This window comes from Beta vulgaris, chromosome 9 (genome assembly GCF_026745355.1).
Source record: "Beta vulgaris subsp. vulgaris cultivar EL10 chromosome 9, EL10.2, whole genome shotgun sequence".
In the NCBI taxonomy this organism is placed as follows: Eukaryota; Viridiplantae; Streptophyta; class Magnoliopsida; order Caryophyllales; family Amaranthaceae; genus Beta; species Beta vulgaris.
The window spans coordinates 26,633,176-26,644,602 of NC_079210.1; the positions used below are offsets into that span (position 1 = coordinate 26,633,176).

The 11,427-nt window shown below is 36.0% G+C and overlaps 1 protein-coding gene across 1 annotated transcript; it reads right to left on the reverse strand.

The window, feature by feature from the left end:
* Positions 1-1,360: 1,360 nt before the first annotated feature.
* Positions 1,361-3,502, reverse strand: LOC104891364 (uncharacterized). Its single transcript, XM_048637013.1, has 3 exons — positions 3,220-3,502; positions 2,276-3,114; positions 1,361-2,059 (listed from the first exon to the last, which is right to left on the reverse strand). Exons 1-3 carry the CDS (start codon positions 3,500-3,502, stop codon positions 1,361-1,363), a joined length of 1,821 nt encoding a protein of 606 aa, XP_048492970.1.
* Positions 3,503-11,427: the final 7,925 nt, after the last annotated feature.

Sequence of the window (11,427 nt, forward strand, 5' to 3'; positions counted from 1 at the left end):
AATTCAAGCAAAAATCGTCAAGAAGTTGAAGAAAACATTTCTCTTGATGCTCATTCCCCGCGTAAGTTTAGTAGACCAAGGATTATAAACAAGAGGTTGGTTGATTTCTTGTTAACTGAAAACTCTAAAATTATGATTTTGGAGAATTCAGAACCTACTACCTACAAACAAGATTTGACGAGCCCAGACTATGAGAAATTGTTGTGGCCATGAAGTCTGAGTTAGACTCCATGTCTGAGAATAAAGTTTGGCCCCTGGTCTACATGCCTTATGGGGTTTACCCTATTTTTTTTTTGGAAGTTAAGTAATATTAAAGCTCCACAAAACATACAAACTAAGATTGCCTAAGCAACCACCATCCTATCTGAACATGCCTAGAAATTTACAGACTTTCCACCCAATTTTTATCTCTATCACTAACTTTACTGCTAAGTATTTGCAAACATATATGTTTAACACTATATTTAACTTGTTGTACTACATGCTCTATCATATTAACAGTGTGCTCCCAATAAGCTTGATTCCTATTTCTCCATATAAAGTAAGTAGCAGCAGCAATAGTAGCTAATACTACTTATCTTTGAACTCTGGTGCTCTTGTACCTGTCTGTCACCCATCTGCATAAGCGGTTCAGGTCCCTTCCTCTCCAGGGCACATTGAGCCATTCCATCAGACTGTTCATACATTGCTTACTGAAATGACAAGCAAACATCAGATGCTCAACACTTTCTGTCATGGTTCCACAGACAGCACATATATCATCCTAGCTAATCTGCATCTGCTTTAGCCTAGCTTTAGTTTTGAGCCTGTTTTGCATTGCTAGCCATTGAATAAACCTGTGCTTAGGCTGATAATATCTATTCCAGATACTCCTACACCATTTCATTCTTTCTCCATTGCTTCGGAGCTTCAGGTAGTGCTTTCTGATGCTAAAGCTAGCATCTCTCATCCAGTGGTCACCTTGTAATCTTGCACTCAGCTCATTTTTTGCATTAGTGATATACTTCCATGCCCAACTAGCTGTATTTGGAGCTACATATCTACTCCATGATTGAACCTTTACATAAATCTCACTGACCCACTTAACCCAAAGGTTATATTTCTTTTGTGCCACAGACCAAGCTAATTTGTCAACTGCAATTAAATTCCACAAATTAGTATCTCTGAAGCCAAGGCCCCATGTTGCTTTGGTTCGACACAGCTTCTCCCACTTCACTGCCCCAGCTTTTACGTGATTTTGAACCCCAGTCCACAAAAAAATCCTACAGATGCTATTAATCTCCTTCAATACACTCTTAGGGAGAATGAATAGCTGACCCCAATACACATGCATACTCATTAATACACTATTAATGATGAGTTAGCTTCTTGCTGCCAAAGACAAATGTCTAGTACTCCAGAGCCTTATTCTACCTGTCATCTTTTCAATCATGACCTGGCAATCTTTAGCTTTCAACTTAGTGGTGGATATGGGAACCCCTAAGTATCTGAAAGGTAGCTTACCCACTTGGAAACCACTGACATCAGTGACCCTATGGATCTCATTGTTGCTCATCCCTGCATAGTATACTTCTGACTTAGTCTTATTGACCTCCAGTCCAGAAGCATGAGAAAACATCTCAAATCCTTGTACAATTGTATAAATGGACCTAAACTCTCCTTTACAAAAGAGTAACAGGTCATCTGCAAAGCATAAGTGAGACATTTTCATGTCTTTGCATTTCACATGGAATTTAAAACCTTCCTGATCCCCCACAAACTTCAAAACTCTGTCAAGGTAATCCATTCCTAGTGCAAATGATAGGGGAGACATTGGATCTCCTTGTCTCAAACCACGTTGAGCCCCAAAAAATCCAACAAGAGACCCATTAACCATGATGGAAAACTTGGGAGTCGTGATGCAGGTCATAATCTGCTGTCTAAACCAATTAGGAAATCCCACACCTTCTAGCATCTGCTGGATAAACTGCCAGTTGATGGTGTCATATGTTTTTTTCAGGTCTAGCTTCATCATACAGCAAGCTCTAGATGATTTCCTATTATACATTTGCATTAAATCCTAACATATCATCACATTATGCAGTATGCTCCTACCTGCTACAAATGCTCCTTGACTAGGGGATACTATATCAGGTAGGATTCTATTCAGTTTTTCACTAATTAACTTAGTGATGCACTTATACAAAATGGAACAACATGTTATGGGCCGGTATTCAGTTACATTTGCAGGGTAAGTAACTTTAGGAACTAATGTAAGAGTGGTTACATTAATTACCTTGAGTAATTTTCCTGTCTTGAAAAAGTCAAGTATGGCTTCAGTTACCTCCTCTCCTATCACATCCCAGATGAACTTGAAGAAACAGCTATTAAAACCATCAGCCCCTGGGGCTTTCTCATCAGGTATGCTGAAGATAACCCTCCTAACATCCTCTCTGGTGTATTGAGCATTCACGATTCTCAAATGATGCTCACTTAACATCTTGCCCCTCTCCATCAGAGTGTTTAGTGTTGGTTGTTGTTGCTTCTTTTCAGCAAAGAGACTCTGGTAGAAGTTTGAAAAAGCTCTATTCACCCCTTCTACAATGTTAACCCATTCCCCATCTTGTTTATGCACAGCATGGATCCTGTTTTGCATTCTCCTGGCTTTTATGGCTTGATAAAATGTCTTGGTGTTTTCATCCCCACATTTTAACCACTTCAATTTTTCCTTCTGTTGCAACATAGAATAAACATTCTTTTTTGCATTTGTATATCTCTCTCTAGCCAATTTATCCTTGTTCTTCAATTCATCATTACTTGGATCTGAGTGTAGCTCATTTTGAGCGTCAACTAATCCTTCTCTAGCTGTTATTTCCTCCTTTTCTGTATCCCCAAACATTGACTTCTTCAATCTCTGCAGTCTAACTCTTATATTCTTCAGCTTCGCCACTACTCTGTACATTGGATAGCCATGAATCACTTTACTCCATTCCATTCTCACCACATCTAACAGCTCAGGGTAAGAGCACCAAGCATTACAGAATTTGAATGGTTTTTTCGTTTGAACATCAGGGTACACATAAAGGAGTGCTGGTGTATGGTCAAAGTTGCCTTCTAGAAGGAAAGTAGCTTCAGCTAACTCAAAGTTATCCATCCATAAGCTATTACCCAGGACCCTATCAATCCTTGAGAACACTCTAGAATCCCCCTACTGCTTGTTGGTCCAAGTATAGAACCTACCATTGGCCTTAATATCCATTAGTTCACACACACTCATACACTCTACCATAGGGCCTATTTCAGACAGCCTTACAGGGCTTCCCAGCCTATCATCAACACTGGATATGGCATTAAAGTCCCCTAGAACCACCCATGGCCCCTGACATTTCCCAGCAATATCTTTTAGTCCTGCCCACAGCTCAATCCTACTTTGGCTATCATTAAAGCCATACACAAAAGTACACCAGAAGTTGCTTTGACCTTGATTAGGTGTAACAATATAATGAACATATTGGCTTGTCATACTTACAATGTTCACTTGAAAAGATCCAGGCCACCACCCTACCATAATTCTGCCATTTCCATGGTGATCATTATTATGAGTGAAGCACCACCCTGGGCCTAAGTTTAGATATACTTTGCCCATATTGTGAGACTTCACTCTTGTTTCAAGAAGGCTGAATAGTTTGATGTTGTGAGAAGATATAAACTGCCTCACTTCCTTCTGCTTCCCCAGACTATTCAACCCTCTTGTGTTCCAAGCTAATATGTTATCCATTTGGCAAAGGGGTTGCCACCCCCTGCCCCTCCCCTCTGTCATTCCCCACCTCATTATCATTGCTCTTCCCATTATCAGCATCTAGCAACATAGCTTCCTCTTCATGCTCCTCCTGACTCTTGTTTGTCTCCTCTTCTGCTTCTAGCAATGCACTGAAGTGGATATGCACTGGCAAAACAACCTTCTCCTGAGGCTTCTCCACTCTCCTATCTCCCACTTGCTGAAACCCATCTTGATCCACTGCCCTTTTCTGTTTAGGCACCCATATTTTCCTCCCTTACCGTCTCCTGCAGTCATCCTCCTTATGACCAATCCCAGAACACTTCTTACACACTATCGGCCTCCATTCATACTCAATCTTCTGCTCCACCTCAGCTCCATGTTCATTACAAAAAACTATCATCTCTGGCAACTCCTGTTTCATCTGAACTTCCACCATCACCCTGGCATAATTCAGCTTATCTCGAGCTTTTGTAGCACCATCTACCTTCACAGGTTTCCCCATAATACTTGCAATCTTGAATAAACTCCTTTCTCCCCATACTTGATTGCTAGCCCAGGCAGTTTAATCCATATAGGTACTATTTCAACATTTATTTTTTCCATTGGCATATCAGGGTCCCAAAGCCTAGTAATGAGGGGTTTTTGATCAAAAAATTGCACACCATCATTAACTACCTTCAAACTCGCCTCTACATTATTAAAACGAATTAAAAATATACCTCTCCCAACCATAGCTATCTTATCAATTCCCAGTTTTCCCCAGATCCGTCGAAAATATCCTTCCATAACACTCAATGGTGGGTTTGCCCCTAAGACATAACTAATAACAGCCGATGACCAATATTCAACTTCTTCTTGTATATCATCAGCTTCAATGGTGATTACAGAGGTTTTAGTGTTTACCTGGACCTGTTTAACTTCATCCGCCCAGGACATCCTTCTTGCTGCGATTGGGTCTTTGGAACCACTATTCATCACATTCAACCACTCAGAGAAAACTGCTTTTTCAGCATTGTGCTGCACCTTCTCTTCTAATGTCGCTGGTTGAGAAACCGTCGTCATCCTCTCCATTTCCTCCTATAGTTCCACCACCTTTTCCTTTGGAAAAACTATCGGTTCTACTCCCGTAACCTCATTTATCGTTTTCATTTTCTTCCCCGGGGACGATGATGAAGGACCATTGTTCTTACCTTTCCCTTTCTGAGCACTCTTTTTTGCTCTCCCTCTTGCCATGGCGTGAGCGCATATTATAGCTTATCGTGCGCCGAGAGAGAAAATGCAAAAAACGTGCGCCGTCATTTTTTAACTGTCTCGGTGTTTACCCTATTGGATGCAAGTAAATGTTCAAATTACAAACAGACAAAGATGGAAATTTTTATGTCTACAAAAAAAAGACTTGTTGCAAAAGGATTTAGGCAAATTCATGGTATAAACTATGATGAGACCTTTTCTCTAGTAGCAATACTTAAGTCAATTCTGATACTTTCAGCGATTGTTGCATATTACAATTACGAAATTTGGCAGATGGATGTCAAAACTGCATTCTTGAATGAGAATGTGTACATGACACAACCTAAGGGTTTTGAGGATCCAGAAAATCCTAAAAGGTTTTGCAAGCTTTAGAGATCCATTTATTGATTGAAGCAGGCATCTCAGAGTTTTAATCTTAAACTTGATGAGGCAATCAAACAATTCGGTTTCCTCAAAAGCGAAGAAGATTCTTGTGTTTACAAGAAGTTTAGTGGGAGCAGCCTAGTCTTCTTGGTTTTGTATGTGGATGACATACTACTCGTGGAAAATGGCATACCAATGCTTGAATCAATCAAGGAATGGTTGAAAAGTTCTTTCTCTACGAAAGACCTTGGAGAAGCTAATTACATACTTGGAAATAAAATCCATCGAGATAGGTCTCGAAGGATGATTGGGCTAAGTCAAAAAGCTTAAATTGATATAGTTCTTGCATGGTTCAAATGGAAAACTCTAAGAGAGGAGTTGTTCCCATGCCGCATGGCATATCACTTTGGAAGAGTTAGTGCCCGACTAAGGCTGATGAGTTAAAGAGAATGAGTAACATCCCTTATGCTTCAGCTATACGATCTATCATGTATGCCATGATAAGCACTCGACTAGAGGCTTGTTCTTAGTCTATGGAAAATAAAGTGAGTTGGTTGTTGAAGGTTATACTGATGCGGGATTCCAATCCGATAGAGATGATTACCGCTCTCAGTCATGGTATATCTTTCGTCTAAATGGAGGGACAATGGGATGGAAGAGCTCAAAGCAAAGCACTGTAGCAGACTCTACGACAAAATCAGAATATTTAGCAGCGATTAAAGCAGCAAAGGAAGCAGTTTGGATAAGAAGTTCTTGATAGAGCTGGATATAATACCTAGTGATCTGGAGGGATTGAGTTATTCTGTGACAATAATGGTGCTATTGCGCAAGCAAAAGAGCCAAGATCACATAACAAGTCCAAATATATAATGAGGAAGTTTCACCTCATTCGAGATATAGTTGATAGGAAGGATGTCAGGATTTGCAAAGTTCACACGGATGTGAATGTGGTTGATCCGCTAACTAAACCACTACCTCAACCCAAGCATGAGTGCACGCTAGGGCTATAGGGTTGAAGCAAATGATGGAGTGGCTATAGATTGTACCAGTTTTAGAGAAACTTATTACAATGTAGCGACATGGTTTTGCTATTTTATGTTTATGACAAATAACTTTCTTATCTTATTTAATTCAAGTTTGGTGTTAAATAAAATGTACAAAATATATCTTGAATTTAATGGTTTTGTCAAATGTGTGATTTGATGAATGAAACACCATAAGTGAACATAATTCATAGAATATTTGAGTTCTTAATATAAGTCATTAAATTGGGCAAAAATGACTTATTAAAGGATTAGTATATAAGATTGATTGATAGCATCGTTTCATGGGCTATAGGAACATGCAGATGTTAATCAATCATATGGATATGTATATTTGATACATGATCGAACAAGACCTACTTAAAAGTTTTATAACTTCATAATATATCAGTGGATTCTTAAGACATGAGTGGAACAACTTAGCCTAATGATTGGTATAACTTTGATGATGTCAAATGCCATGTCATAAAAGGGACTATAAAGGCAGGATTCGGGTTGTGTTAAAAGTTGGGTGTGAATTTTGGTTGCCACAATATTGAAAAGTCTGTATGAGATGGGATGGGTGAAATACAAACAATGTGCTTTATCACGCAATATTTTTCTTCTTTGGGGTTTCTTTTAAAAGTCTTGAAAGTTTGAATTTTGTTCGAAGTATCATAGAAATCACGAGATATGTTTGGGATATTTGATCTGGACTGTCTATATTGACACCCTATGAAGTCTTGACCTTTCTATAGGGAAAAGCTATGTAATATGTGATCAATAACGGAGATCATGTTATTTTAGAGGAATCGTAGGTGTGGCATGCAATATATGCTTGTTTGTCGAAATGGGTCAGGAGCAACACTTTCGACTCCATTTTCTTTGTTCTGGTTATTACAAATTGTTAATTTTGTAGTTAGTGATTCCATGGATTATAGAAAACTCCGCTATGTTTGAGGTGATAATGAATTTTTTTGGTTAGGTGATTATATGCTTCCTTCATTTGTCACACTTCTGTTGGAATTTTGAATTCTTCGATATGAATTTTATGATTATGATTGTTTCCTAAGGAATATCATACAGGAGTATTGGATTAATTGGTTGTGTTTTGGATGGATGCTAGTTTCATGGATGAGAGATTTCTAGCAATACCTAGACCTTAAGTCCAAGGATTACGGAATTTGCTAGGCATGATTATTTTATTCATGTCTTAGTGTGCTTGAATTTATTTTTTATTGTTGAAACTGGAGAAGTGTGTGGCATAATAGCTTAGTTACCTTGATTGCTAAAACTTAATTCTTGTAGAATTTCCTCTTATCATTCTTGTAAAAGTTATGTGAATTCAAAATTTGTGGAGCTCCAAAATATTACTCTCAATCGATTAAGCTGAAATGATACTGTAATTTTCTTGCTATTTTGTCTAACTTGAAATATATTCTTGTTTGTTTCAGTAGTTATTTATTATTAGTGATTTCGCATGGAATTAGTGGTGGAGATATTAAAAAAAAGCTTCAAGATGCTGGTTTTTATACTTGTAATGGCTTGATAATGCAAACAAAGAAGGTATCCAACAATTCAGCTTCAATTGATTTTTCAGGAGTTTCCTTTTTTCATAATTTGACATTGATTTTTCTTTGAAGAATTTGACTGGAACTAAAGGATTGAGCCAGGCCAAAGTAGATAAGATATGTGAAGTTGTTGAGAATATTGTGGTAAGCTTGATGCGATCTAATTTCTCAATTATAGAGTCTTAATTTGAAAATAATGAACTATGCGAGTTTGCACTCCCTGATCATTTTTCCAGAATTTTGGCTGCTTAACTGGAAGTGATGTTGTTCCAATGTAATATTGGTTAATTATTATTGAAAAAATTCGCATTTTCTCGATCATCTCTTGTGTCACTATATTTTTTTTAAAATCATCAGATTGTAAGATATATGGTGGTGTATTTTGTGCTGCCTACTCATGGAAGTAGCCTTCTTCTTCTTTGATATCAAATGGAGGAAAATGGAGGGAAAGGAAGGGAAGGGAAATAGAGAGATGGATTTTCGTCCATTTGGATATCAAATGAGGAGGGAAGGGAATTGATGGGGAAGGATATATTCTTTCATATTTTTTGTGAAACAAAGCACCCCAACCACTCCATATTTGCAGAGCATAGTGAGAGATGAGGAGCAACGAGGTAAATAACTTGCATTTCTTGTAAGGCGTTGTTTTGTCATCGAGTGATGATATATGTCTTTCTTCTTATTTCCACTCTCTTTTTCATAAATTTTTAGAATTTTGGCTATATACCCAAATAATAAATTGAAGTAGAAATTAGAGATATATACGGAAGATAGGATATAATGATTGTAATTTTTCCCATTACAATACTCAAATAGTCATGTGATTATATTATTTGTTGTCTTAAGAATATCCAAAAAGGTTTCTTTTTTGCTTTCCCTTTATTTTTGTTTTTCTCTCTTATCCCCTCGAATTTGTGATATTTTTAATTATATTGTGATTTTCCCGATATTTATTGATATTTCATTCTAAAAATCACGCCGAGAAATTATATTGTTGTGTGGGTTTATATTTTATTGCACATTCGTTTCATCTAACTACTTTGTAAATTCAGGAGATTAGTTAATGTGATCACTTTTGAAAGTTTTGGAAATAAAAGTTATTGGATCTCAACAGTAGTGCGGTACAATTTGCTAAATCCTATTGAATTAGAGGAACAAAATGTCATAGTTTTACCTAGGTTTGTTGTTAGATTTGTTGTGAATCTATAGAAATTGACATTTTGTCAATAGAACCCTACAGGAATCAATCATTGCATTAATTTTTAAAATTAGGCCACTATTAAGTTAATAAAAATAGAATTCAATATTTCTTGTATTGACTATAATTAATTATACAATTAGCCAAAACTTTAGAGGGTGAAGGACCCTAAGATGATCATTTGATCGTAGTTATGATTTTGCAGTCTGATAATTACCTAGAACTTTAGAGGGTAAAGGACCCGAATAGTTAGCAAGACTTTCATCAAAAATATGAATTAATTGATATCATGTTCATGCTTTAAAAAATATACGATTAGGGTTCAATAAGTCAATGTTAAGTCCTAATACAAATCAGCACCACAATCTTTTGTTATTCTCTTTTCTCTATTTGCTTTCCTCAATTTGATACTTCACTATGTGATTACAAATGCTTACAAAGATTGCTTAATCATAATAGTAAGAGTTATTTTAGCCTAATGTACAAAGACATGTTATCAATACAATTTTTAAAACCTATAAATATTGATAATGCTGTCTATGAATCTTATAAAGCTATACAATTACATTGCAGGCAACTCTGGATTTTGAAACCATTAATAATGACTTAGCGCTAAACATATCGTGATGCAAGTAGGCCTTGTATCTTCACTCTCAAGAAGCCAAGTTCTAAGGTGGATTTTGATTCATCTTGTGGGATTAATCGGCTTGTGATTAGTTCTTGTGTCAATCAACGTGTTGCTGATAGGAACACCAATCTGCTTGACAAAAATTGTTGTGCATTTTATTTAGACTTTGTGCTTGTACTTGTATTCATATACCTTACTTATTGAACCGTAAACAAGTAGTCTTTTTTGTCCTTATACAATCAATAGAAACTATTTGTTCGAATTTGAAGCATGAACATGGGCATAAATGCACATTGAAATTCTCCTCCACAACAATTTGTTTAACACGTTGTTCAAACAAAAGATTATAAAGGCACATAATTGTAATCAATATGACATTTTGAAGTAACGCACGCATCTTCCTATATAAATCATTATGCCGAGTGCTAAAATTGAAATATTCAAACATCACAAATTAAGCTTTGTTAAAGCATTTTTGTACAATATGTGTACTTACATGGAACTTGTTTGATATGTCTTTATTTTAATATGCTATTTTGTTAAAATTTGGTATTATATATACAGAGATTGAAGCTTTTTTCTAAATATAATTAGTTTTCATCTTGATAGTCTTAGGAAGATTCACTAGCAAAAAAGAGGAAAAACATGGGTGAATATAGCCATATGCCTATAGGGAGTGAAAAATGTGAAGGGGAAATGAAATTTTCTTGGCTGAAAATAAAAGTAGTAATATATAGGAAAAATTGACAATGGAGGTCCGAACTTTGGGTGATAATTTATAAAAGGTCTGAACTATTGATTAACCTGTGTAGGTCCCAACTTTAGGGGGTCTTAACTTTTAGCGGGGCTCGACGACTTAAAACTGAAGATTTTTTTTAAAATCTCACCTAAATCCTACATCTCTCCCTCAATTAACCCTTCTGATGTTACCCAAGTTTTACAAGTGATGACCTATTAAGCCAATTTTAAGTCACCAAGGCCCGCTAAAAGTTAAGACCCCCTAAAGCTGGGACCTACACAGGTTAATCAATAGTTCAGACCTTTTAAAAATTATCACCCAAAGTTCAGACCTCTATTGTCAATTTTTCCTAATATATATTACTATATGAAAAAATTGCGATTACGTGAAGAACAAAATGTGCTTCTCGTAATAATTATTCGACAAATTGATAACAACGATAAATAATTGTAGGCCATTTGACCGACATTAGTGTCAATCTAGTTGATACAAGCCATGGAAGCTAATTTTATCTTTAAAAAAATCAATATAAGTGAATAACATTTGGATAATATATATAAAATAATACTTGTCAAATTTTTCATTATCTTAGCGTGATGTTTTATTTTAATTTTAAGAAAGATGAACTACATATTAGAAGATAAATATAAGCATAATAAGCAATGACTAATGATTTAGTAGGTTTATGCATGTGTGATGCACGGTTTTAGTTAATGTGATAGTCTTAGAGTTAATGAGACAAATATGGGGTAATTAACAAATAAATAAACTTAAAATAAATCAAATAATACATAAATCTATAACGGAAAGGTCATTAGCATCATTATAATATCTCAAACAAATAAGTAAACTAATACTACATATAAATTTATATTATAGAATCTTTTCATATGTG

What these genes read in the sequence shown, in the direction of transcription:
- LOC104891364 (XM_048637013.1), bottom strand. Translation starts at nt 3,502, where the DNA reads ATGACAAGCCAATATGTTCATTATATTGTTACACCTAATCAAGGTCAA. An exon ending in AATGGATATTAAGGCCAATG is followed by an intron (nt 3,115 to 3,219) that starts GTAGGTTCTATA and finishes ACTTTGAGTTAG; the next exon opens with CTGAAGCTACTTTCCTTCTA. An exon ending in AGACAGGAAAATTACTCAAG is followed by an intron (nt 2,060 to 2,275) that starts GTAATTAATGTA and finishes ATGATATGTTAG; the next exon opens with GATTTAATGCAAATGTATAA.